This window comes from Cicer arietinum, chromosome 6, assembly GCF_000331145.2.
Source record: "Cicer arietinum cultivar CDC Frontier isolate Library 1 chromosome 6, Cicar.CDCFrontier_v2.0, whole genome shotgun sequence".
NCBI classification, from domain to species: Eukaryota; Viridiplantae; Streptophyta; class Magnoliopsida; order Fabales; family Fabaceae; genus Cicer; species Cicer arietinum.
Genome location: NC_021165.2, coordinates 9,496,655 through 9,524,395, shown reverse-complemented (window position 1 = coordinate 9,524,395; position 27,741 = coordinate 9,496,655). Strand labels below are relative to the sequence as shown.

The 27,741-nt window shown below is 33.2% G+C and overlaps 3 protein-coding genes and 1 pseudogene across 3 annotated transcripts; 2 read left to right on the top strand and 2 right to left on the bottom strand.

Moving 5' to 3' along the window:
• Nucleotides 1-5: 5 nt before the first annotated feature.
• Nucleotides 6-2,835, top strand: LOC101495248 (pentatricopeptide repeat-containing protein DOT4, chloroplastic). The gene has a single exon (XM_073370182.1). It carries the CDS (start codon nt 43-45, stop codon nt 2,680-2,682), a length of 2,640 nt encoding a protein of 879 aa, XP_073226283.1. The 5' UTR covers nt 6-42; the 3' UTR covers nt 2,683-2,835.
• Nucleotides 2,836-2,848: 13 nt separating this feature from the next.
• LOC101495801 (probable ubiquitin-conjugating enzyme E2 24) lies at nt 2,849-6,053 on the top strand (annotated as a pseudogene).
• A 4,279-nt stretch (nt 6,054-10,332) lies between these two features.
• LOC101496124 (receptor-like protein 51) lies at nt 10,333-12,339 on the bottom strand. The gene has a single exon (XM_004504233.4). The coding sequence runs from the start codon at nt 11,932-11,934 to the stop codon at nt 10,651-10,653; it is 1,284 nt and encodes a 427-aa protein (XP_004504290.1). The 5' UTR covers nt 11,935-12,339; the 3' UTR covers nt 10,333-10,650.
• Nucleotides 12,340-12,561: 222 nt separating this feature from the next.
• On the bottom strand, nt 12,562-27,140 carry LOC101510726 (cellulose synthase A catalytic subunit 8 [UDP-forming]). Its single transcript, XM_073370404.1, has 26 exons — nt 26,567-27,140; nt 26,335-26,434; nt 25,404-25,465; nt 25,123-25,182; nt 24,434-24,493; nt 24,038-24,100; nt 23,797-23,839; nt 22,805-22,882; nt 21,696-22,011; nt 21,100-21,253; nt 20,899-20,987; nt 20,388-20,409; nt 19,452-19,482; nt 18,433-18,648; nt 17,982-18,085; nt 17,770-17,821; nt 17,516-17,681; nt 16,956-17,225; nt 16,167-16,512; nt 15,743-15,880; nt 15,361-15,486; nt 15,060-15,272; nt 14,471-14,699; nt 14,165-14,367; nt 13,613-13,966; nt 12,562-13,271 (listed from the first exon to the last, which is right to left on the bottom strand). Exons 1-26 carry the CDS (start codon nt 26,708-26,710, stop codon nt 12,684-12,686), a joined length of 4,227 nt encoding a protein of 1,408 aa, XP_073226505.1. The 5' UTR covers nt 26,711-27,140; the 3' UTR covers nt 12,562-12,683.
• Between the last annotated feature and the right edge of the window lie 601 nt (nt 27,141-27,741).

Below are 27,741 nucleotides of genomic sequence, written 5' to 3'. Positions count from 1 at the left end.
GATTTTTATCGTACTTTTCATATCCATCATTCTTGTGGCGGAATGTCAAGTGTGTTAAAAACCATACCAAACTCCACCACCTCTCCACCTTGTCATACCCCTAAAGACAATTCAAACTATTCCAAATCTCATAATCACTTCATCTTCTTCAAACAGCCTCGTACACCATCTCTGCTACATTCCAAATTGAACATTTTTTGTCGTAGCAGTGTCGGTGTCTCTTCATCTTTAGCCAACACCACTCACAACGTAACCGCTGACCAAAATGCTAAAATTTGCAAGTTCTGCGAAATGGGTGATCTCAGAAACGCCATGGAATCGCTCATAAGGTCAACAAGACATGAACTTGGGTTGAATACTTACTGTTCCGTTTTGCAGCTTTGTGCTGAGCGTAAATCTTTGGAAGATGGAAAAAGGATTCATTTCATTATCGTTTCCAAAGGTATTCCAATTAAAGGGGCTTTAGGTGCAAAACTAGTCTTCATGTATGTGAATTGTGGTGATTTGGTTAAAGGGAGAGAAATATTTGATGAGATTCTCAATGATAAGGTTTTTCTTTGGAATCTTATGATGTCTGAATATGCAAAGATTGGTAATTATAGGGAAAGTTTGGGTCTTTTTAATAAAATGCAGAAATTGGGAATTGCAGGGGATTCTTATACATTTACTTGTGTATTGAAGTGTTTTACTGCATTGGGAAAGGTAAAGGAATGTAAAAGGGTTCATGGCTATGTTTTAAAATTAGGTTTTGGTTCTAGTACTGCTGTTGTTAACTCTCTAATTGCAGCTTATTTTAAATTTGGTGGAGTTGAGAGTGCACATAATCTGTTTGATGAATTGAGTGACCGAGATGTAGTTTCCTGGAATTCTATGATAAATGGTTGTGTTGTGAATGGTTTTTCCAGAAATGGACTCGAGATTTTCATTCAGATGCTGATTTTGGGGGTTGGTGTGGATTTGACCACATTGGTTAGTGTACTTGTTGCTTGTGCAAATATTGGAAACCTTTCACTTGGTAGAGCTCTTCATGCTTTTGGAGTGAAAGCTCCTTTTAGTGGAGAAGTTGTGTTTAGCAATACCTTACTAGACATGTATTCAAAATGTGGTAATTTAAATGGCGCAACTGAAGTTTTTGTGAAGATGGGTGAAACAACTATTGTTTCTTGGACTTCAATCATTGCCGCTTATGTACGAGAAGGTCTATATGATGATGCTATTGGATTATTTGATGAAATGCAAAGCAAGGGTGTTAGACCAGATATCTATACTGTCACAAGTATTGTTCATGCTTGTGCTTGTAGCAACTCTTTGGATAAAGGAAGGGATGTACACAGTTATGTTATAAAGAATAGCATGGTGTCGAATTTGCCTGTTGCTAACGCTCTCATGAATATGTACGCAAAATGTGGAAGCATGGAAGAAGCTCGTTTAGTTTTCTCTCAAATTCCAGCTAAGGACATTGTCTCGTGGAATACGATGATTGGAGGCTATTCGAAAAATTCACTTCCCAATGGAGCTTTAGAACTTTTTTCAGACATGGTAGAACAATTAAAGCCTGATGACATTACAATGGCTTGTGTTCTTCCAGCTTGTGCAGGCTTAGCAGCTTTAGACAAAGGCAGAGAGATACATGGACACATATTAAGAAGAGGGTACTTTTCGGATTTGCATGTAGCATGTGCACTTGTTGATATGTATGCAAAGTGTGGATTGCTAGTTCTAGCACAGATACTTTTTGATATGATTCCTAAAAAGGATCTGATTTCATGGACTGTTATGATAGCTGGATATGGAATGCATGGATTTGGAAATGAGGCAATTTCAACTTTTAATAAGATGAGAATTGCAGGTATTGAGCCCGACGAGTCGTCCTTCACTGCCATACTTAATGCTTGCAGTCATTCCGGATTACTGAATGAAGGGTGGAGATTCTTTAACTCGATGAGAAATGAATGCAGCATCGAACCGAAGTTGGAACACTATGCTTGCATGGTGGATCTTCTTGGCCGCGCTGGAAATCTATCGAAGGCATACAAGTTCATTGAATCGATGCCGATCAAACCAAATGCTACAATTTGGGGTGCATTACTTTCTGGGTGTAGGATCCATCATGATGTGAAACTAGCAGAAAAAGTGGCAGACCATGTTTTTGAACTAGAGCCAGACAACACAAGATACTATGTTGTTCTAGCAAATGTATATGCAGAGGCAGAAAAGTGGGAAGAAGCGAAAAAGTTGCGAGAAAGGATGCAAAGAAGAGGATTCAAACAAAATCCAGGTTGTAGTTGGATAGAAGTGCGAGGAAAATTTAATATCTTTGTCGCTGGGAACACAAAACACCCTCAAGCGAAAAGAATAGACACGTTGCTGAGAAAATTGAAAATGCAAATGAAAAATGGAGATTTTTCTACTAAGTTGAAGTATGCATTGATCAATGCAGATGAAATGGAGAAGGAAGTGATTCAGTGTGGACACAGCGAAAAGTTAGCAATGGCTTTCGGTATATTAAATTTGCCACCTGGGAGGACTGTTAGAGTCGCGAAGAATCGAAGAGTATGCGGGGAGTGTCATGAGATTGGGAAGTTTATGTCCAAGACAACCAAGAGGGAAATTGTGTTGAGAGATTCAAACCGGTTTCACCATTTCAAAGATGGTTTATGTTCTTGCAGAGGTTTCTGGTAACAAATTAGAAATATTCAATAGAGTGTGGAAGTTCTCCATTTAATCCATTCAATCTTGATTCAATGAATCAATGGTAGACATCCGCCACCAACACTGTTTGTGTACCAGTTTAATTGCTTGTTACTAACTTAATAAAAAAGTTACATCTACAAATTCAGAAATGTCAATTAAATTCACCGAGGGCCAATTTTGATGCAAGTGAGTTGGACTTGGATTGATAGCACACTGAACAGGGTATCCTGTCTGCTGTGTAGGTTCTCTGCTATCTAGCTTATACTAACCGTAATATTGACGCCATGGCACATGGTATGGTAACTTGCTATCATAATGTAGTAATGTGCTTTCAATATACATCTGATGTAGGAATCATTTCTCGTATAATAAAAAAAAACTAGAGACTGTGGGAATTTGTTTTTCATCAATCTTTTTCATGAAATTTGTGCTGCATAATACCTAGGAGTTCTGCACAATCATTTCCTACCAAAGCTGGTTTCTAGACCAGATTTTGTACTAATTTATGATATTGATATGCATGCATCTTAATTTGTAATTTCATAACTTATCAAGATGGAAGGAATCTTAAGAAAATTACTAATTCTCATTTATTTCATTCTTTTACTATTTCTATTTTCTTTTCATTTTGAAGGAACATATGAAAAGTCAATACTTTCTTTTTGTTGCAGGTTCATTAGAAATGATCTGGTTATTGAAGCCCTTTTGTCAATGGCAAATGTGATCCTAATTTTCCTTCTTGGTGTGAATCAAGGAGCAGAAAATATTTCTGTTGAATGGCTACGAATTCCTGATTAAAAAAAATATCTTGGTTCTTGATATTAGTCATTCTCCCTTGGTACTCAAATAAACCTGATTGAGAGTTTTAAGCTTTGTAGTGGAAAAGTTAAATTTTATTCCTTTCTGTATATTCATGTATGTTGAAGATTCCTATGTGTTGGACAAATCTCCTTTGGCAAAAGTTACTGAACTTCCTATGGTTGGATTCAGATGGTAAAAGTAATGAGAAACATTGTTTTCCCTTATGTTAAAGTATTATCATTCAGAAGTAACTCTAAGAACGCCACCCTATTCTGAAGGCAAATCTCCTTTGGCATTTATTAATTATCTTGTTTTGCCTTATCTAGCAGCAGAAATTTTCCTTCCAGCAAGTTACCCCTCGAAACCGGAAAAAAAAATCGTCTGATAGTTGTAGCTACTAGCTAGTTAATATTTGTTCTTGGAAGAATTTATTTCTGTAAAAACTCCACTCCTAAATTGGGCACATCTCCTTTGGCATTTTGGAGTCATTTGATTGATTCCTATTATCCTGGCGGGCAAATCTTCTTTGGCATCAGATCTCCGATTTCATTCGTCAAGATAATCTTGTGGAGATACTGATTATCTGTGACAAAAAGTTTTATCAATCAGAAACATATGTTTTTGTTATGCACAATTATCCATTGAAGCCATTATCAACATACTTGTGATCACAGTAAGACACTGAGGTTTGATTCTCCATTTTCTTGAGAAGGTAAGCATGTTCTTGAATCCCTATTTAATTTTAATGTTCATCTATATATATCTTAAAAAAATTTCAGCCATTCTAAAGTATCCATTCATGTTACTTTATTGTAATTTCATTGATGTTATTATCAAAACATTATGACAGGAATATAATTGATGGATGCTATCACTAGTGATTCAGAACGGAAGACTTCGAGTGACAGCAGCAGCAGTGAGGATCAAGAGGAAATTGATTTTCTATATGGTGGGAAAGCTCAGAGCATATTTTCAAGTTTAGAGGAAAGCATTGGGAAGATTGATGATTTTCTCTCATTTGAGAGAGCTTTTGTTCATGGCAATGTGGTCCGCTCCTTGTCAGATCCAACCAGACAAATGGGAAGGGTCACAAGTGTTGATCTGTTTGTGGATTTGGAAAATGTGAAAGGAAACATATTAAAAAATGTAAACTCGAAGAAACTTCTGAAGATTCGCTCCATTTCAGAAGGTGATTATGTGATTAAGGGGCCATGGCTCGGTCAGGTTCAAAGGGTCGTGGACAAAGTGAGTGTACTGTTCGATGATGGAGGTAAATCTGATATTATTGCATTGGAAAGAGATAAGCTTTTACCACTGACTAATAAATTTTCGGAAGATTCCCAGTATCCATACTATCCAGGTCAGAGAGTTAAGGTTAAGTCTTCTGGTGCGTCTAAATCTGCAGGATGGTTATGTGGAACTTGGAGAGACAATCATGATGAAGGAACGGTTTGTGCTGTAGATGCAGGTTTGGTGTCTGTTAACTGGCTTGCTTCTGTTCTTGTCAGTAGTGATTCGAATGCCCCACCATGCTGGCAAGATTCCAAAAACTTGGCCACATTGTCGTGTTTTTCGCAAGCAAACTGGCAGCTTGGTGACTGGTGCATGCTCTCAGCTGCAGACCAAGCAGAACAGATTATTCAACATGCGCCCACAGGAAGTCTTACTATGGAGCATAGTATGATAAGAGGGTGTAGGAGTCCGGGAAGAAACCTTAACTCTTATATTGAGGAGTTGTATATAATTGGGAAGATAAAGACTAAAGTTGATATTCTGTGGCAGAATGGTGAACATACTTTAGGATTGGATCCAGAGAATTTACTCCTAGTGAATAACACACATGAATTTTGGCCTCATCAGTTTGTGCTGGAAAAAGGTGCTTCTTATGATCCTGTTAAGACTAGCAGTCAAAGATGGGGTGTTGTCCCATGTGTGGATGCAAAGGAGCATACTGTGAAGGTACAAAGGAAAACTGTTTCCATATCCAAACCAAATAATGATTTGGATGGAGACAAATGGAGGAAACTGTGAGTGCCTATGAACCTGTAGAGCACCCAGACTACTCCTGTTTTTTCGGTGATATTATGTTCAAGGCGGCTCAAAAACAGTTTGGTTACCAAGCTGATAAAGAAAAAGAAAAATCTCCGAATAACTCGAAATCGGAGGCTGCTCTTAAAAATGGGAACCAAATGAGTTGTCAGGAGGATGACTGTTACCTGTGCTGTGTTGGCACTGTTACTGGTTTCAATGATGGTGATGTGGAGGTGCAATTGGCTACTGGTTTCACAACCAAGCTATGTTCAAAAAAAAAAATTCTGTTAATATAATGCAGTTAATGAGCTTTCCAGCCATGTATGGTGCTGGTGCACTCATGAAGTTTATGCTTCCCATATCTCTTTATCTAGATGAGCAGTTTTTTATAGATGATTATTGATCATATTATTAGCTCATTAGTCCTCAATTCTCCTTGTACTATGATGTGATATTTGTAAACTGTGTGTGATTGTGTGCATTTAAGGTATAAGATCTTTCTTAGCTGAAACCAGGGTTAATTTCTAGACGCTAGTTTGTGTAGTTAAGATTTGTTTTGGATGATACTTGTTACTGTGTTGGAATATAATAGTTCACTAGAATACGGTCAGTTGTGCGGGATATATAGACTTTAACATATTAGTATAATTAGAAATAAGATTTTATAATTTTAAAAATAATATAATTTATTGATTTTGTTTGGAGAGTATTTTTTTTTAAGTAAGTTTATTTGAGTAATTATTATATGAGTTTATAAACACACATTTGAGAATATGTAGAATATTTTGGAGAACGTAAATGCAGTTAATTCATATATTAAATTTTAGAATTATTATTGTTAAAGTGTTGTTATATTTTAATAAATGAATAAGATTTGAAACTAATAAAAAATATTAAAATGTTTGATCAACCGATTATAATTTAATGTCTTATATCATATTTCATTCATTAAAGATTATGAAAAAGTTAAACAAAAAGAGTATTATGTAAAAAAATATATGCGCATTAAAATATAGTAATAAGTATAAAGTCATAATATTAACCACTAATCATGTATGGTCTATATAATAGATCAAATAATATAATATGTTAAAATTAATATATTAATCAATAATCTATTAAAATTTACATTTTTCTAATTATTATATTATTTTAAAGACTAATTGCTAAACATTCATCACCATCCAAAATGTTCAGTCAAGAAATAAATCATTCTTTCAAATGTGTGGTTAAAATGCATAAAACCAAAAATAATAATTTTTTACATAAATCCATAGTGAAGACCATCCTACAAACAAAGTTCATAAATCATATTTAGTATTAAAAACTTAAAAATATTTTAATAAATATTAATATATGTAATTAGTATTAAAAAATTTAAAAATATTTTAATAAATATTAATATATGTAATTATCTGCTGTAAAATTAGATTAGCCGTACTTTAAAAAAAAAATGATTGAGCATGACAAAATGAGTATTATTTTAATCATAATAAAAATAGTTGCAACTAACATTTTAATTTAACTCTAGTTGCTCTCTTGTTATAAAATATAAAATGTAGAAGAACATATATAAATTTATTGTCAAAATATTATTAAAAAAATATTGTTAGAACAATATATATATATATATATATATATCATTTTGTTATTTGGTATTTATTTCATTCTAATCCTATAAAAGAAATGACAAATCTAAATTCCAATATCTTGAGTATGAGGTTTCTTTATAACCTGACTTGTGAATTTTCACAGACAACTCTCGTGTATGTACAGTTAAGTAGAAGTAAAACAGATTTAGAAACTTCAAATAGATAGTATTTTAAAACAAAAATTGACAACATAAAACATCTCTGTAAAAAACACAACAAATTATTTCTTAATTTACCATTTAAATAATATATGATACAAAATAATTTTCACAAATTATATGTGCCATTGTCTTCCAATTTCTAAATAAACATAAATAATATATGATACATAATATTTTTCACATATTATTGTCATTTATATATTTCTCGAGAAACATTTAAAAGGACCAATATATTTATTGGAGTTAAAACTATAAAAAAATTGTTAACAATAATGATGTAAGAGCAATGAGTTTTGATGAACTAATTCTACTTTAATTTAAAACTCGTGACACATGAATAATTATACATAGTATTATATGTAAATACTAATAATAGTAGTTAAATATGTGTTAAAGCAAATTAGAAGTGAAATATAATAAGGAGGATGGAAGAGGGAGAATGAAATAGTACCTTTTAGATGTGCTACAATTTTTGTTGAAGCGACAATATTTAAATGAAATAACACAATATTAAATAATGTGCCACAATAGTATCTAGTATCTGATAGTCTATTTTATAATATTATAATAGATATAAAAACTGCAAAAGCTATTAACACTACAAAACTAGTATTTTAATTAAACTGGATTTAGGCATCACAAATATTCAGAAAAGCTACATAATCTCAAAAAAGCTAGACAATCAAACTCCGATAACGTGCTCATATACAACCATCTACAATAAAATAAGTATGAAATAAGATAACACCAAAGTTTTTTATTTATACAAAGAAAAACAACTAAGATATGACTATCAGGGTATTTTTACTAATAAACTAATACTAGTAAAAATAATATGTACCAAAATAGCATAATAGTCTACATAAATTTTAAGGGCTATAACATGAACTTCGTTGAAAAGATGTTCAAGATTACATATGGATGGATATCGATTTCATGGTAACAACTTGCAAAGAATCAGTTTCAAGGATGACATGAGTGACCTACATTGTTATTTCATGCAAATAAAAAATTAATTGATACTTTATCGCACTATTTTTTTAGATGGATGATTTATTTTTCAATGTATCAATAAATTTTCACTATTAAATAAAATATTTATTTGAATTATTGAGAACTACTCGGACAAATGATATATGATACACCAACACTTCAGTAGTTACGTGAGATGGTTACATGACTTTTCATAAGACACATCACTAGTTAATCAACATCTTATGACATTAGAGACAAAAAATAAAAAAATTTATATTTTTAAAGGATAAAAACAGAAAATAAATAATGTAAAAACCAAAATCAAAATTTATCATTTTATAATACCAAATCATATTTAACCATTCCATATGTTTATATACTTTTAAAACATGAATAAATATCAATTATAAAATTATATACTTTTGAATATCCTTTTGATTTAAAATTTTGATATATGTTATGGCAAGAGTTAAGAGCCGAAACTTGCACTCCTATAAAATGTATAATTAGGGTTGCTCATAGACACAATATTCATATAATCAATCAAAATCTTTATATAAACTATTTATCATATCCGGTTTTAATAGCAAATTCATATAATTTGATTTTATAAAATTGATTATATTCATAATTAATTTTAAAATCGATATTCTTTTAAATTTTTTGTTTTTGAAAAAAGTTTCTCCAAAAAATCTCAAATTTTTTTATACAAAAAAATTGTTGGAAAAGAAATTCCAATACTTTTTTGAACAACTTTGTGTAAATAAAAAATTGAGATTTATTTACTAAAAAACTTATTTAGAAAAAGGTTCAAATTTTTCTTCGAAACTTTTCTACGAAATAAATTGTGATTTTTTTTTATTAAAAATGGTTTGGGAAAAAAATTCCCATTTCTTTTTTTGAATTTTTTTATCTAAAAACATACAAATAATAAAAATTTCCAAAAAATTGTAGAAAAAAAATTATAATTCTTTTTTTTTTTTATGATATATATATATATATATATATATATATATATAAACATCATATGGTTTAGTTTATTAAATTTTGACTTTAAAGAAAGATTATTTATTTACTCTTAATTAGATAAATTGACACACATAAATACATTTAAAATTAATTTCATATTACTAAAAGCACTTGTATCTTTAGTATAAATAAATCCAAACATTCAATAAGAAGTTGCAAAACAAAAGAATTTCCTATTTAAAAGCTCTCTCATGCCTATTTAAACCTTTTGCAATATATAGGAATAGAGGTAGCTAATTATGTCGTAATAATAATGGGGTTTTTTTGTTTTTGGCTTTCTGTAAGTATTGGTAGGAGTTTGAGGGATTGAGGAATTGCTATTGTAATCTTGATGTTTTTGGCTATTCTAGACATATTTTATCGTATGCATAGAAATAGTATGATAATATATATTCATTTTAGTTTCAACAAAAAATATAGGCAATGATTGGTTAATGTTGGTGCAATATGATGCGGTTTTTTGTGGTTCTATTTGTGAAAATGGAATTATACGTGATATTCGTATAAAAAAGTTTTTTCTTTTTGCGTAAAATCTCATATTAAAATAAGGAATAAATCTAAATATATTTTAAATACAAATATAAATTATATATCCTAATTATATTTTATTCTAAATTTTTAATATTTTTAAATTTAAATAAAAACTTCTAAATATCTTTTAAGCATATTATAAATAAAAAAAAGTTTAAAATAAGGTTAACTGGGTCAAGAGAGCATCAGAATCAAAGAAAAGTTGAGAAATAAAAGGTTATGGAACAAATTAATTACATCTTGCTGGATATCACACATCCACCGGGACCACCATCTCTCATACTAATATAGTCACCCTTTTTGGTAAAAATTGTGATATTTTCAAAATTTCTAAAGTTATTAAGTCTGTTTTTGAAAATATTGTAATATTTATTAATTAATTGAAGTAAAAATAAAAACAAGAAACATAAAAATTAAAAAGACTCAAATTTGCCAAAGCCATTTACTCCCAAAAGAGAAGCTTGCAAGCCAAGAATTCCATGCATTTTGTAACTGATTGAACTGCACACACATATTAAAATAGTAATAAATAGAAACAAAAAAATATATTCCAATTCACTGCTTACTTTTCCTTCTCCTATTTCTATTGGGTGCCTTTTGTTATACTATCAACCAAACCAAACAAAAAAGAAGCATTTTTTTTCTTCATTTTCTCTTTGATTTTCCACCCTGCACCTAATCTATAACCATGACCATTGTATAATAAACAGAGCACCAAACGAAATTATTAATTTTTCGTAATCTAAATAATGTGAAGTATAAAAATAAAAGTTTCTTCAGCGACAGCACTTTGAACATAGGATTAGGAAGACAATCAAAAAGACAATAGAAGAAAGAGCAATTGCCACTCCAAGAACAAATTTGTTTGGTCCATGATGTTGCTCTCTTTTGTGTATGCTATCATCATCATCATCACCGCTATAATCTGAATCACTAATATCATCTGCAAAAGAATTCTTTGCAGGTGGAGGAGACATTGGCTTCCCATACTTATCACAAGGAGCAATCTCAAGCTTCAATTTTGAAGACAAAACAGAATGATTATAGCACAAGTTACTGTTCCCAACAACCTTAAACATTGTCAATTTTTTTATAAAACTTAAGTTGAATGGCACAACACCATGAAGGTTGTTGTTAGCAAGATTCAAGTACTTGAGATTCTTCATTTCTGAAAGGAACTTTGGAATTGTCCCATTGAGCTGGTTTGAACTCAGATCCATGTGAACCAAACCAGGTATGGCAGATAATGAATCTGGGATAGACCCTGAAAAAGAATTTGAGGCCAAGGAAATATTTTTAAGGGAAATCAAGTCTCCTAATGAAGAGGGTATCTCACCTTTAAACCCATTAGAAGAAAGATTCAAATTTTCAAGGCTATCAAGCATGGTAATGGAAGAAGGTATGTTTCCTTTGAGTTTATTAGATGAAAAATCAATTTGGGTAAGGTTGGAATGGATGTATTTAGGAAGAAAACCAGTGAGATTGGCATTGGAAATGGTTAAAGTTTTGAGCTTTTTCATGTGAGCAAGAAAAACGTAAGGACCAGAAGCTTTAATTGGGACATTTGAGACAGTGAGATCAGTGAGGTTCGCTAAGCGAGAGAGCCATACTCCTGAGATCTTGTGGAGGCTGCTGATGCAGGTGAAGGAGATAAGAGAGGATGTGAGTTGAGGAGGGAAGTGAATGGGAGCAATGGGGCAGTTAAGGAGGTGAAAGGATTGGAGTGTAGAGAGTGATTTGAGGGCATTGTAGGAGAGAGAAGTATAAGTTAAACAGTTGGAAAGGGTTAGGGAAATGAGGTGGCTAAAGGGTTTTGAGGAGTCACAAAGTGTGACATTGTGGAAGGATGGTTGGATGCAAGGGTCTTTTGATGTGGGGATGTTGAGGGATTGAAGGGCTTTGAGCTGGTTTGGGTCAAGAGTGGAAGTGGAAGGTGAAGAAGGTGATGATGTGGGTGGGAGAGGTGGAGAAATTGAGGTGATAATGGTGGGGAAGAGGAAGAGGAAGATGAAAAGGAGCATAGTAAGGAATGGAGGTAGTGGTGGTGGTGATGATTTCATGGCTTGATAGTGTGCACAAACAGAACTGAGAGTAACTGGAGGATAGAAGAGAGTGGGATAAAGAGAAAGACAATTATGGAAGCAAGGTTGCAAGGCTTGGAAAAGTGAGAGATGTTAGAGTGAGCACAAAGATTGGTGTGGGAAAGTGGAAAGTGGAAACTATAAAATAGAGAGGTGGGGTACAGATTTAAGAGAGAAGCTTTTGCACAGTCTGTGACAGTTGGGACTTGGGATCACTTCATTGCTTGGCTTTGTTTGTTCCTTTTGATTCAAGACAATTCTAACTATTCTTTTTTTAAGGATATTCTAAATATTCTTAACAATCAATAGTACTCCTCGTAAAATGAAATGTAAAATGAGTTTGGCCTATCAATTTTGATTAGTTAAACTGATTTTTCCATCCATTAACACATTGTACTTTGAAGTTTGAAATGCTATTTTAAATTTCTATTATGCAATAAACTTTTTAAATATTCATAAAACAATTTATGGACATGCTTCAATTTTTAATAGGTCAAGGAGTATAAATACATGATTAACAGTTCAAGTTTTTGGCTGTGCAATTTTTTTTACATTGTACCATTATTGCACTTCTAGGCCAATATGTTACGTACTTTGAAGAGGAAGTTTGACCAAAACATGTATATTTCCAATCTTATATAAATATGGTTACACATTTCAACCAAGAACTAATCCTTATGGTAATGTCTTTTACGTATATTTTCAAAAACTAGCATCCGTCAAGTGACTTAACAATCTATAGAAACACAAGTATCAGCGATGGTCTCACTGTCAATTTTGTTCACGAATGGATCTATCTTGACCCAAATAAGAGAGAAGACAGAGGCTAACAAAATCGACCAGAGAACAACAATGGTAGGAGTTCGGTTTTGGCGACCCATGAGGCCCTTGAGAAATGGATAGAGATGAAAAATCACCCAGAAGGCAAAGAAAACCTTCCCAAAGAGAGGTCCCCAAGACTCGTATCCACCATTAAGTGCATCAGAAAATCCAGCAACAACACCAACCATGTTAACAATGATAAGGGTTGTTGGTGGAATCAAGAGAGTAGTCCACTTGATGATATAAAGTTCACCAAACTCGGAGTCCTCAGCAGCCTTTGCAGTGACAGTGAAGTTGGTATCAACACCAGCCAACATCTTCAGAAATCCTTGGAACACAGCAAACAGATGAGCTGAAACACCTCCAATCACCCAAAACTGCTCATTACGCCACAAATCTTCGATACGAACGCCACTCCAACGCAGCTCAAGCACACTTGTTGCAATAATTGAGAGGAAAAGTGCAAGAAAGAGAACACTTGCAAGGTTGGAAAGCTGTATCAATTTGTAAAGAACAACATAATGTAAGGCATTAGTACAATATAGTTCGTTTGTTAAGGACATTATTGACAAAAAAAGTAGTTAAAGTTGCATTAAACTTTTAAATCGACAAACAAATGGAAAGAAAATATTTTACAAAAGAACAGTTAAAAAGGAACAAGAGAGTAAACCGTTTTTATAAGCCTGTAAGTAATTTTCTTGGCTGTGGCTACAAACTTACAAATAAATTATATTTAAGAGAACAATTGTTAGATAATCCATGGGGATTATACTGAAATTTAACAACTCTCTCTTTAATTATGTGTGTTAGACCAAAAATAAAGATTTGAGTTTACCGTCGGTATGATAAATTTTCCTGTGAGAAGGCAAATTGCTGGCAAAGTACAATAAGCAACTAGAGGAAGGGAAGTAAAAGGGTAGACAATGGTGTTTATATAAGCCAATCTCTGCAGCCATTTCAGACGGCCTCCTCCAATTGCATACCAAAGGGGACAATGTCTACTTAAGAAAATTTCAACCGATCCAAGCGCCCATCGAAGGACTTGGTGCAATCGATCAGACAGGTTGATAGGCGCTGACCCTTTGAATGCAGGCCTTAAGGGCATGCAGTAGAGTGATCTCCATCCTCGGCACTGCATCTTGAACCCTGTTAAGATATCCTCAGTAACTGAACCATAAATCCAACCAATCTGAAAAGATAAGAAGATATGTTAATTAATCAATCAAAAGAAACTATAGATTAATTAAAAAGTGAAAGGTAATGTGTCTAGCTTGAGTAAAATTTTAATTATTATAAGTACATTAACAAAAATATCATTGGAAAAGAGAAAAAGATACTAGAATCTAAAGATGGACTTTGTACAAGAACATTAACATTTAAGCCAAACCTCTTTTCCCCATTCAGTCTTTTCTTCATATCCACAGCTAATTACATGAATGGCCTCCTTGATCAGCATTGAAGGATCTGCAGATTCTGGTACCCCTCCACCATTATCCGTTAATGTAGATTCAATGAAAACAGTAGACAAGCCAAAAGTTTTTTCAAAGCTCATTTGTGAAATCAGCATTGACCTCTCATTCTCATCATAATCTGCAGGAAGAAAAGAAACCAGAAGAATATTATTACACTTAGAAGATTCTGCTACATGCTTCTCTGACAAAAACTGATCAGCAGCAAAATTAACTGTGCTTACTGTCAATCTCCCTGAGATTACAAATGGCAGCATCAAGTTCTGCCCGCATTGCATCTCTAGAAACCCGCAGCACGTCTTTGGAGGACTTTGAGGGGCAGCAACAGCATGAAGAACTTGGTAAATTGGGCATAGAAGGTGGGCTATAGCCATAAAGTGCTTGTCTATTGAAAACACATCCAGTCCCTACGTACATTGGTCCTTGAATGCCATCAAGTCCTCTCATGTTTACCTGAAATGAATATAAAAGACTATTAAATAGGGAAGAGGCTTGGAAGCTACTACCAATTGACCATGATTGTTAGGAACCCAAGAGTCGGATTCCTAAGAAAGAACACTTTTATTGAGAACTTGGAGAGAACTCTCTCCTCCAAGGCCTAACGATTGTTTCACTTTATACATACAATACAAAATCAGCATATTGATATTGGTAACAATGACACAATCTGGCATAGAAATGTTTTTTTCCTTGAAACTAGGAAGAACATTTCTGCAAAGTACTTGTTTGATGAAATAAATTTTCTACAGCATAAGAAAATGAAACTTTTCTGTTGACTCTTGGTGGTAAAATTCTTCTTTGTCATAAACTTACATCAAAGAAAACTGTATTGCGGTTGGCATACCGATCACTACGATCAATACCATCAAATCTTTGGGGGAACTGTACATAACACACATCTCTACCAACTTCTGGATCCATGAGAAAACACATTGCTTCTCGAACAGCCTTGCTGTTGTTAACGTAATGATCACAATCAAGATTGAGAATGAAGGGAGCATTTGTGAGAACTGCAGATACCCTCACCTGCATAAATTCACACAGACATCAAGCATTATAAAATCTTAATGACCTTGTATGAAATTTTATTGTGATCTCTAATATCTATACTTACCAGGGCATTTTCAGCACCCGCTTTCTTGTGGTGTTGGTATCCTGGTCTTTTCTCTCTAGAAACATAAACCAGCCTAGGAAGTTCATTTCCTTCAATATCACGAGCACCAGTATGTCCGAGGAAAACCTGGAAGAAATTTTGCTTGAAACTCTGATTTTTCTAAGAGTGAGGCAGTATACATAAAATTATATAGTTCACATATGACAATAATCGAGTAATGGAACTGATCAATCAATCTTGTGAACATATAAATTTTCCATCTGATTTTAGTTTTGATACAAAAACAAAATCACTCAAAGTAATTTATACATTATTCTTTATGCCTATCATTATCAGCAATTCAGCATTGAGAATTGGTTAGATACAGAAATGATGGATATACCTGAATCATTCCTGGGTGATCACGTGAATTATTTCCAGGCCAAGGCGTTCCATCTTGCATACTCCATCCTTCTTCTGGTGTTTTCTGAGCCTTAGATACCATAGCATTAACTCGTACTTTATACTCTTCATAGTCTCTCTGTGACAGAATTAAAAGGTAATCACGAAAGGTTGCTCTAAGATACTCAATTCAGCAAAAAACTAATAAGCACCTCAGTTCGGCCAGCCAATTAGTTATGTTACAGATGAGCCATGAGTGTGTTAGATCTTGAGTTGGGGAATGTTGGAATAAACTAAACAAAAAATCAAAATGACGATGGTTGCACAAATAATTCGAAACTGTTTGTGAACACGCTATAACTACCTCATTTTAGTTAACCAATTAGTTAAGTTACAGATGAGTGGAGGAAACTTCACATGCTTACCTTCATTGCTCTACGTTCCTTCACAAAAGAAGGTTGAACTTTGTCCTTAAGGTAATCAATCTTTTGTGAAAAGTAAAATTCAGGGGCTCTTGGTTCAATTGAAAACTTTTTGCAAAATGGCACCCACTTCCTTGCAAATTCAGCAGTCTCCACAAGAGATTCAAATGTGAGCATTGCTGCACCATCATCTGACACATAACAAGATACTTTATCGACTGGATAGTCGACTGCAAGGATAGAGAGCACTGTATTAGCTGTAATCAATGGCGGTTCTTTCAAAGGATCGACAGTACTGACAAAGAAATCAACAGCAGCAAGTCCAGAGGGTTCACCCTCTCTTTCAAACCTGGCATGGCATAAATATAGAAGTGAACAACAGCATCCAAAGTACATGCTCAGTATCAACTCTTGCATTTGTTTTAAATATTACTTTACTATATCAAGTTACTTTTGATTTGAAGTAAAACTAAAAACTTCCATCATCTTCTAATGATATATTGCAATATCAGTAAAAGTGTTTGACTTGTTAGGTAACTGCTGACACATGGTTTTGCAATAGTGTTTAACAATTTTTCATTCACAAAGATCAAAGTTAAACATATGTGCACTATACTATCCAATATTTCATTTTTATAGATTACCTTTCGCAATTCCAACTGAGAAAGAAACAGAAACAGAAACAGAAACAGAAACTAAAACATGCTTATACAATATAGTTTATGTTCAAGTCATGCATAAAGCACAAGGTATATATAAGGATCCAAATATTTTAAAACTTTGTACATTTACCTTGCAGAGAGGTTCTCAATAAAAGTGTGTCTATTAACTGGAGACCATTTAGGGAACTGATCTAACACCCAGGAAAATGCAAACCAAATCTCACATATAATAGATGTCAACCACAGAGGAAAAGCACTATCAACAGGATTCGTAACTCGATAATGGAAGAAAAGACCCAAGATTATTAGCCGCATGATTATCACGGTTCTGTATGGCGCAAGTTTGGATTTTGTTATTGGCATAACTACTGAAAGTGGCTGAGCAGCAGCCTCTGTAGACCTGCAAAGCAGATCATGAAAATTACACAATGAATATATCAATATATGGTTATTTTTTGACAGATTTAGAACCAATGAGTATTACTATTACCAACAAAGGTCATAAATGCATGAAAAATATTCAGAATAAAATCAATAGTCTTTCAGGTACAACATGATGGTTTTCAACAATTTGATTTACAATCAACTATTAATATTCCCAAGTAGAAGATAGAACTTTTAATATTTCAGTGACTTTTAATATTTTGCTGTCCATTTCAGGAACTCTATTTCATTTCTCAATGAACTTACTTTATTTCTTCCATCTGTTGCTCTGATGGAACTGTATCCTCATTTTCAGCCTTAGGTGCAGCCTTTTTCTTCTTGTTCTTTTTATCCTTCCCCTTCCCCTTCCCCTTTCCTTTCCAGCTTTCCATTCTTTTTTTCCATGTGGAATTCCCAGAATCTTCATTTACTTCTACAAGAAAAACCATATTGTTATAACCAATAATTACTTCTGAATAAATTTTACCAAAATATGTGGTCTAAGAGTCTCTCTCATTTACCATTATCAACTGTGGACACTGTACTGACATGTCTAGCATGGAGTCCAACATCCTACAAAATTCAACATGAGCTTTGTCATTGCAAATTCCAACAACTTAACAATACTCCAAAATAATACAGATACTAATTCTCCCATTTTCCCTCAAAATTCCTGTTGTTGCAAAAAATTAAGGCCTTTTAGTATCATCTAGTAATTCCTAGTAACTGTTACCTCAGAGTTATCGATCTGGGAAGCCACTATAGATGGATTTTCATGAACCTTGATGCCATCATCGTCATCGACATCGACATCATCACCTTCATCATTTGTCCTCCCTATATAACATACAGAAGGAAACACACCTTAGCATACGTAACATAAGAGACATGTATTAAACAAATAAAGTAGCCACCTTTTGCAATACTTTTACTGAAGTGAATAAATTATAAAAAAGAGTTACAAATCCACATAATAAACAGACACAAAGTATATACTTTTTGATAGGAAATATTGGGTACACACTAAAAGAAGATTTAAATTTTTAGTCCCTATAAATTATATATTTTTTTATAAATTACAAAAACTACATCATTTTAGTCTCTAAAGTAAAAGTGGATACAGGAAGAAAAAAAGTTGAGATAATTATAGGAACTAAAAATATATGTAACCCCTAAAAGATTACCTTGATAAGGAGTGCCACACTTCAAGCAGAGACTATGTCCCTCATTGATTTCATGTTCAAAACAAGGCTTACAAATAGGGTAATTACAGTCATGACAAGCCACAAACATTTCTCCATTGTCACTAAGGACTAGTTGTTCCCCGCAAATGTTGCAGAGGGAAGCACCAGATGGCATCATTTTTGGTTCAATAGTATAATATTGATTCTCAATATGTGCTCAATAATATATATGAAATAACATAACCCCATTGGGTGGTTTGAGAATGCAATTTTTGTTGTAGTGTGTAAAAGGTGGTGGTGGTGTGTTATTTTTTTGAGGTTGAGTTGTTAGTGTCATGGTTTCCAGTGACACAAAAAAGCACCAGCTGAGAAAGACAGAGAGTTGAGAAGCAACGTCGGTTTTTTCGGATGATGAAATCAACAAGGTTTCAATGTATTGCGCGAAATCGTCCTATTTCAATTCAATTTTAACGTCTTAATTTTTTTACAATTTATACATGCACTATGTTTGGTTTTCTTGGCAAAAATTATGTTTATATAAGCTATAAATTTTATCTTTTTAAGTTACAATCAATTTTAGAAATTAAATTAAATTTACTTGAAAATAATTAAATATGTCAAAATTAATTTTTGATATAATTATCACAAATAAACTAAGACATAAAAAGAATATTGTATTTAATATTATCTATATCTAATTTATTTGTCACATTAGAATAGGATGCGTCTATAAGACTTTACGTTGCACAAGAAATGTTTCCCTCAGAATCTGATATGATGCAAACTTGACAGATAGCACACACCTTCCAAACAATGTTTATGGGGCAAACGACTCAAGTTCATGAAAAAATGTAAAAAAAAATAATACATAACACGCCCTATAAATGACCCGTATCTATCAATCCATGATGAAAGACAAAAGAGCCTACTCTAAAGAAAATTATAAATCCTACTCCTAAAATTAAGAGTGTACACCTAAAATTTAGTTTTATCCCAAAAATACCATTATCAAATTTTACCTTTGTTTGATACATTAAAAACGAATTTAACCTAGAGTTATATGGTACACAATTTTCATAAAAGTCAATATCATAAAGATGGACTATTAATGTAACAATGTTAAAATAACAAATTCTCTTTAACACATTTTATTGAAGACTCTCTCAACTATTGAGTCACATCACCATTATTTAAAATATTGTAATTGTCGATGATTTAAAATATTATGGGACAAATGACTATTGCCCTACTTTTATTTTGAGAATTTACTCTCTTCGGTCTCTCATCAATGTTTAAATTTCTTTCAGATGTATAAAAAAAAAAGCGTTTCAATTTTTTCCCTAGTCTATTGCGTTTCTCCCTACGAATGGTACTAGTGCTTGTGGGTTGTGCAGAAGGGCAAGGCCCATTTTTTCTAGTTGGATGTCAACAAGTCTAACACACAGAATACCAACCGTTTGAATAAAAAGGTCAAAAACCATAAATTTACAAGAGTATCACCTGATTTATTTTAATGAAACCAAGAGTATTATCTGAAACCCATACAATTTTACCAGGCAAAATCATATAGTAACCACCCCATGGATAGAAAAAAAGTGCCTTTGTTTTTCAAATCTAACACAAACATATCCAAAAATGATTCTCAAATCCAGACAAAGGTAGCATTGAAAAATACTAAACTTTTTGTATTGTTGAAATATAAGAGGTGAAGAAATTGAGAGGAAGAAAAGCCAAAGAATGCAAGAGGCCATTGTAAGACTTTGTCTTGTTAAAAGTGTGGTGTTGTTTTTGTTGAGTACTAGTACATGCATTCTTTCTTCCTTTTTTTTTCTTTTTTTTTCTTTTTTTTTTCCTAAAGTGTGGTTGCTTTGTACAGTGTTTAAAAAAATAACGGTGATCAGGCCCAATAGTTGAGAGTGTTTAATAGTGTGCTGAGAAGAAAAAAAAAAGTTTACCTGTTTCAAGTTCACAGTTTTACTAGAATGACACAAACACAAATGAGTAAACAATAGTTTTCAACTAAAAAGAACACTAGCCTCGAACAAGGCAAGGTTGATATGAAAGAGGTAAGCAAAATAAAAATAAAAGATTGAGAGAAGGCAAACCATCATGGCATAAATAAGAAGTGAATGAACAAGTATATGTGTCTCATTAAATCAGTGAGAAAACTCCGGAGCAGGAGTCTAAGCAGGCATATCTAGACTAGGCACATGTTTGGATCTGCGTCCAATTCAAGTTTTTCGCGTCCCAGTGCAAAACTGTCTAGAATTTTAGAAGCTAAAATATGTCGCTTCCCTGCCATTGTGCGGTGACACCACGGAAATGAATGTTTCTAAACATAGGCTAACATTCCTGGTGCTTTTAGGTTTTTCCTGTCAGGGAGCATGATCTTTCAAGTAACAAAAACACAAAAAGTCATTACACGTTTCGATTGCTCTCCAGGAATACTCACATCCAGCTTGAAACTATGTTAAAGAATAGACCTTTACAGTTTTAGATGTGTCACACACAACAAGGTTGTCTGTATCAGCTGTGGTGGTACATAGCCAATTGACCTACAAAATCAAATGTATTCATGATCATACAATAGTAAAATTTGGCAGAAACGGAACAAGAAACTGGCACCTGGAAGTTCCAATGAAATACGTTACAACTTACAAAACTCACCTTTTGAGGTACACCGATGTTCAAATGTAGGACATCATTGTTGCCGTCACTTGACCCAGCATCAGTATAACTGGACCAATTCCAAACCTTCACCAATTTATCATTTCCTCCAGATATTAAGAATTTCCCTCTTTCCCCGAACATCGAAAATGTCCTGTGTCACCATATCAGTTAGGGGACAAGTGAAATTAGTCGTAGGCTTTGTTTAGGAGTTAGGAGGGAGAGGAAAGAGATGTCTTTGGAGGAGAGAGGATGAGTGTTTCTGAAATTAAAAGTGTTACTGGAGTAGATGAGAGGAAATACCTATGACTAATGTTTTCTTTGATTTGAGAATATTATAAAGCGATAAAAATACATTTGAAAATTTATTCAAAATCCTCCAAACTCCACCCCCGATGTAGTTTTTGAGTTCCTCCAAATTGAAGGGTTTTGGTCCAATGAAGAAAACAAAAACCTCTCTGCATGTTGAGGGACTACTTTCCCTTCCCTCTCCCTTTCCTTCATCCTTTATCCTCAAAGTTGGAGCCCTCCCTTCCCCTTCAAACTCTCAAACAAAGCCCTACAGTTATAATATTAGAGATACAAATCTGACTCACAGGCTAGAAACAGCTGAAGTATGGCCGCCTATAGTGTAATCAAAATGCAACCTCTTTTTTACACTATGATCTTCATCTGTATTGCTAGTTGAACTACCATCTTTTAATTTTGACTGTGATCCTTTTCGCGTATTTGAAGAGCCTTTTGACCTTACAGCAGCAATTTCTGATTCAATATCAATCACATTAATAACTCCACCCCCTGCAACAGCACATATCTTGCCCAATTTATCTACCATGTCAATTTCTGGGACAGCTATTGCATGAATCAAGGAAGGATTGAAACACTGCCCAGCTCCGCTATTACTCACATTACCTGCAGTGAAGAAAGAACAGTATTAGCAAACTGGGTAGTTTTTCTTTCACATTTTTTATTAATTTTTGCTTTCCACTCACTTATCTTTACTGTATATATATATTACTATTAATATCGGTTTTAAATGTATGTATGATGTATAATGTAGGCATTCCTAAGCAAAGAAAAGAAAAGGCCAGCATATAAGATGTAGAATTCAACTATGAAAACAAAATTAGAAAAGGAACATTAATTTACATTGCATTATGCACCAGCTTCTAGTTCAGTTATTATTGAAGTACATGCATGTAGGCCTCGTGTATAATGTATCCAAATAAAGAAAAGAAAACACCGCCATAAAAAAAGTAGAATTAATTTATATTGCATTAAGTACCACCTACTGATTCAGTTATTATCAAAGAACATGCATGTATGCCTCATGTATATTTATATCCAAAACTCCAGATTTAAATGAGAACTTTTAATATTTCTTTCAAAGATCTACCTTCATCACTAGTTACAAACTAGCATTTTTGTGTTTATTTCATTGCTTATATTTTTGACTGGCTTAACCTTTCGAATCTATCTCTTGTATAATCATGGTGAAGGGTAAGTGGTTTCAAAAGCCTTTAACCAAGATTTAAAACAATTATCATACATGCAATTGCAAACAACAAATTAAGTAGAGATGTGAACACTTGTGTTATTGCAAATATCAAATGACAAAAATAAAAGAAGGCTGTGATTGATAATTCTAGTCATCTCATTCAAAACTTAAATTAGTAAAGACAAAGACATTAGCAGAAAAATATACCGAAATTCACTACTTTGTAGGGGCGCGCTTTGGAGAATTCCCACAGCACAAGTGTTGAATCGAGACCTCCACTAATTACTGGGAAAAGAACAAACATAAGACTAAAGGAGTCAACTATCTACAAATAATGAAGGCAAGTTTCTAGAAGACTAGCATAAACCTAATACCAAAAATAATGTAATATTTAATTATAAATAGAAACTTATGCACATACATATTCTTTTGAGTAACATATCAAACTTAATTATTAAGTCTATATGTATTTTGTTAGAAATTTCCTACATATTATTTTCTGCAACTTTTAATCTTGACTAGATCAAATCTCTGGTTTATGCATGTGCATTATACAGTTGTTAATCACACTAAGTAGGTTGTTTGAGGTGACACAATAGCACAAATTAGATCATTTTCGCAATTAATTAACATTTGCAAAAGGGATCCAAATCAACCCCAAAAAGTCTACATGTGACAATTTGATTAAATAAACTGGCCTTCCAGGTCTGTGCATAAAACTACAAATATATGAGGATCTGTAGAAACAAGAAAATCACAGCAACTAACTCACGAGCTAGAGTTCTTTTTTGTGGGTTCTATATTTTGGCACTATAGTCTGATAATCAGTTACAAGACAGAAGCAGGAGTACTTTGTTTTCTGCATTCTACATTGGCACTGTAGTCTGATTATCGGTGACAGAAGCAAACAATAACAAAGCTAGGAGTTATAGTCAGTTTTAGACAATCAATGACTATGACATGGATATATCAATTTATGTGTGATGGATTCTGTTTAAATACAGAAAACCTCATCAATCAGAGTTGGAACAACACAAACTTAAGAAGAAAATGTTGCAACATCCACATTACAAAAGTCTATTTCAAACATGACAGTCGCATCATATTTTCATTGGAAACCATAAATCGTACTGAGGAGCAGGGGAGAGAGAGAGAGAGAAAGTCATATGGGAAAAATAAGCAAGACTTGGTTTGACTACCTTCCCAAGATTTCCAAGGAAGGAATTCCACAGTGCTACATATCTACAATACAAGGTCAAGGTGAAATAAACAATATTAAGATATCAAACTACTCGTTAGTTAAAGAAGAACAAAACAATAAGATAAAAAACTGGACAAAAAGTGGAAAGATGAAATATTTGTGGGTTGAAATAAAACTCCGGATTTTTGTAATTAGCAGCCATGTAATGAAGATTAGCTATAAAGAAATAAGGAGGATACACTTGTATGACCAGCTTCTGCTCGTAATGTTTTGTAAAGACAATGCTGCCTTATGTCAATTATCTGTAAAAAATTACAATCAAAAATGAAAATGCAGCATTAACTCAGCTTTTCTGAAATTAAAAGAAATAAGAAAATAAAAACTGCATACAAAACAATAAATCATAATATAGAGGAAAAGAAACAAAAACAATTTCTAAATAATACATAAGAAAACAAACTGTATGTTACCATGTTCTGTGGCATGTATTGCTTTTAGAATAAAATGCAAGCTTATGGTTTCTTATGGGAGAACAGATTAACATACTAGGAATCTCTTTACAATATAAGCCAATAAATGTGGTATTACACAAGGTAAAGTTAGAACGCACAACATGAAATAAATATGAGGCATACCTTCACCTCGCCACTATCATCTGCTGCAGCAAGAAATGAGGACTTTGAGTTGCATGTAACCTGCAAAATCATGCAAACAATTGTAATATAAAAGCATTTTTAAGCAAATGAAGTGAACCTCTATACAAGGATAGATGTAATAGAATAAAGGAACGTACAAGTGACTATTAGTTCAGGTATAATGCAGTAATCTAGTTCAACTTTAACAATTTCAATCTCCTTTATGGAACAAGAACGCACAAGACAAAACCATGCATAATAACCACTTGCTTACTCCATAGATTGATTGTACTATAATCAAGCTATACATAAGAGATCAAGCACGCCGCCATAGAATTTCCTTCAAACTCTGTTTCACCATAGTATCACAGCGGTACTGATCTCAGACTCAATGACCTAAGTATGCACTACTTGCTGCTGGTTTCCATAAAAGTCGTAACCTTAATTTGGGGTCTACTTTCACCATGCTTTAAATTCAAATGGCTGTCTCATCTTTTCAGGCAAAACAGTCCATTAACTTGAGTTATGCGAACATTTATTAGGAGAAACTTAAAAAAAAAAAAAAAACTACTTCAGGAACACATGATAGAATTTCTTTTTATTTTATGAACCTAGAGAAACAGTACGAGCATTCAACAACATCAAGTAAACGTGGAATATTGTAATTGAATACAATTCCTAGTATATACCTTGTTTATCTCCTCCTTGTTATAATTATAATTCTCCAGAGGCTCCCATTTGGTAGTGGCCTTCAGAACAGACCATAGTATAAAGAGGGTCAGTATGATAGTTAATGATCTTTCTAAACAATGTAATGAGGATACATACATATATCCTTGATATGAAAATGAATAATACAATAAATGCAATGTCCGGTGTGCTGTGGTAATATAAGGAGAGAAGGTTTTCCCGTAAAAGGAAATAGAAAGTACTGAAAATCATACATCTTTGGAGCCCATAAAATGCTTACCAGGCGCACATCAAAACACTTGATTTCCTTTCCCGAGGAAACATATATATTATCTTCATTCCCTGATTCAAGGGACAATTGTTTGCAAAAGATGTAAGTAAACTTATCCTCTTGGACACAAATTGGATGTCTCCAATTTGCATATGATACTTCTTTGTTTTATATGTAGAATAAGAGGGAAAAAGGAATTGTCCTTAACATAAAAATAAAGCACAAACAAAAAGAGAGAATTGATGGAGCAAAACATTCAATCCCCCAACTTATCCGTTAGGGAGACCCCATGCAAAACAGTCATGTATGTTACATGCATAATTAATCTCGACTTTCAAAATAAGGATTTTATTGATATAGACATGAGTTCATTTGCTAAGACATGTAGACAACATGTACATGATAACGCATCACCTAACTGAAATCGAAAGAGATAAAATATTCTATTTCTAGAATATCAAAAGCCCGTTACATACCCACCAATGAAATTACCATGAAATCTCTCATAGAAAGTTTCTCATAATAAAGAAAACCATTATGTGTTCTCAAGCAAAAGAACATATGCCAAACTCAATGATTTATCTAAGAAGCTGCCGCAATAATTCCTGTATCATGAATCTTCACTAGGTACTTATTACATTTAAACCAATGATTAATACTACATTGTAAAAAGAAATTGGCCAGAGGCCAAAGAGCCTTAGCTCGAGTAGCACCAAGTCACCTTGGGGATTATTTGATCCCTCAAAGGCTGTTTTTCCGCCACACTAGTCTGTTAATATCTCTTCCATAAACAAAAAATTCCAAGACAAAACAAGATCAAACAGCGAAAATAAAAATAAGCATCGATAATCCTTCTGTATTTACAACACAAAAACGAGTTTAAAGAATAATTGAAATGAAAAAGAAAGCAATGATGATAAAATAGATAACTGAGAGGTACCTGAGTTGAAACACAAGGAAAGAATGGGCTCCTCGCTAACATCCATAGCGAGTCGTGGCTCATCATTGCATCGCAAATCAAACCAGCAAACACGACCATCCTTTTTATATATAAAAATAAAATTAGCATAAAACAGTTAGATTTACGAAACAACAACAGTAATAATAATGATAATAGAATATAATAAATGAAAGGTAAATAAGAGGGAGGAAAATTTGAAAATGGAAGTGACCTCGCCGGAAGTGACGATGATACGAGGGTTTTGAGATGAGGCAATGCAGCAGTTAGTGCTGTCTTCGTGACCTCTCAATCGACGAGCCTTCAGCTTAATCTTAGGAGGCTGTATATTAAGCGCACGCTCCGCCACCGATGCCATTTCTGCTTCTGCCAAACCTAAATTCGCTGCGTATATATATATATGTATGTGTGCTATGTATATGGTAGGTTTCAAGAGGAAACAGAAGGAACAAATGTGTTGTTGTTGTTCGCTTTGGAGTTTGGATAGAATCGCCCGCGGCCGAACTTGCTGTGATGAAACCGCGCAACGCCACACTCACACCGGGCACTGCTAAACACCACTCTTCCATTTTTTATGTTTTTATTTTTTTCTCGTTTTTAAAACTTGTTTCTAGCAAGAACTAACGGAATTGTAAAAAAACACCCGGTCTTTTTTTTTTTTTTTTTTTAACGAACCAATATTGATCTCATAAGACCCAAATGAACAAAATTATGAAGGAAAAATGATACTTAATCCCTAGCTTAGGTGCGTTGGATTTAAGATTTATGGTTGATTTTATTGTGCTTCTATTTTGAAGAGATGGGAGAGTTTCAATATAACTAAAAATTTATTTTAAACTTCACATCTCTCATTGAATCTAACATAAAACTATTAAAAAAAATTCAACTTCTTGATCTCTCTTCATTTGAATAAAATATGTCACTACTTCTCTTTTGTCACCTTCCTTTTCCTCCCTCTTCCTTCCATCAAAATTCTTTTCTTCTCTCTCTTTCGTTGAACCAAACAAATCCTTAATTAGGATATGATAATTTCTTAAAAAAGACTCTACCATAAAATGATAAGATGCATTTGTCTATCCTAAAATACTCTTTATTTCATAAAAAAAAAAAAAACAAAATAAAGTTTAACAGCAAAATTCAATCATATTAAACATAAGAAAAAAGAAATTTCGAGTTCGAACTAACTAGCATCCCAAGCTATCATAACTATTCTTACTCAATTGTTATTTGTGTATCCATGTGTCTGTATTACCGATATATGTACCAAAAAGATAGAATTTTATGACTAACCAAACAATGGCACTAAGGAAAAAGAAACATGAAATTCGAAATGTGAGCCTTGGTCTTTCATTTGTGCAGCAAAATATCAATGATTATAAGATCTCCATG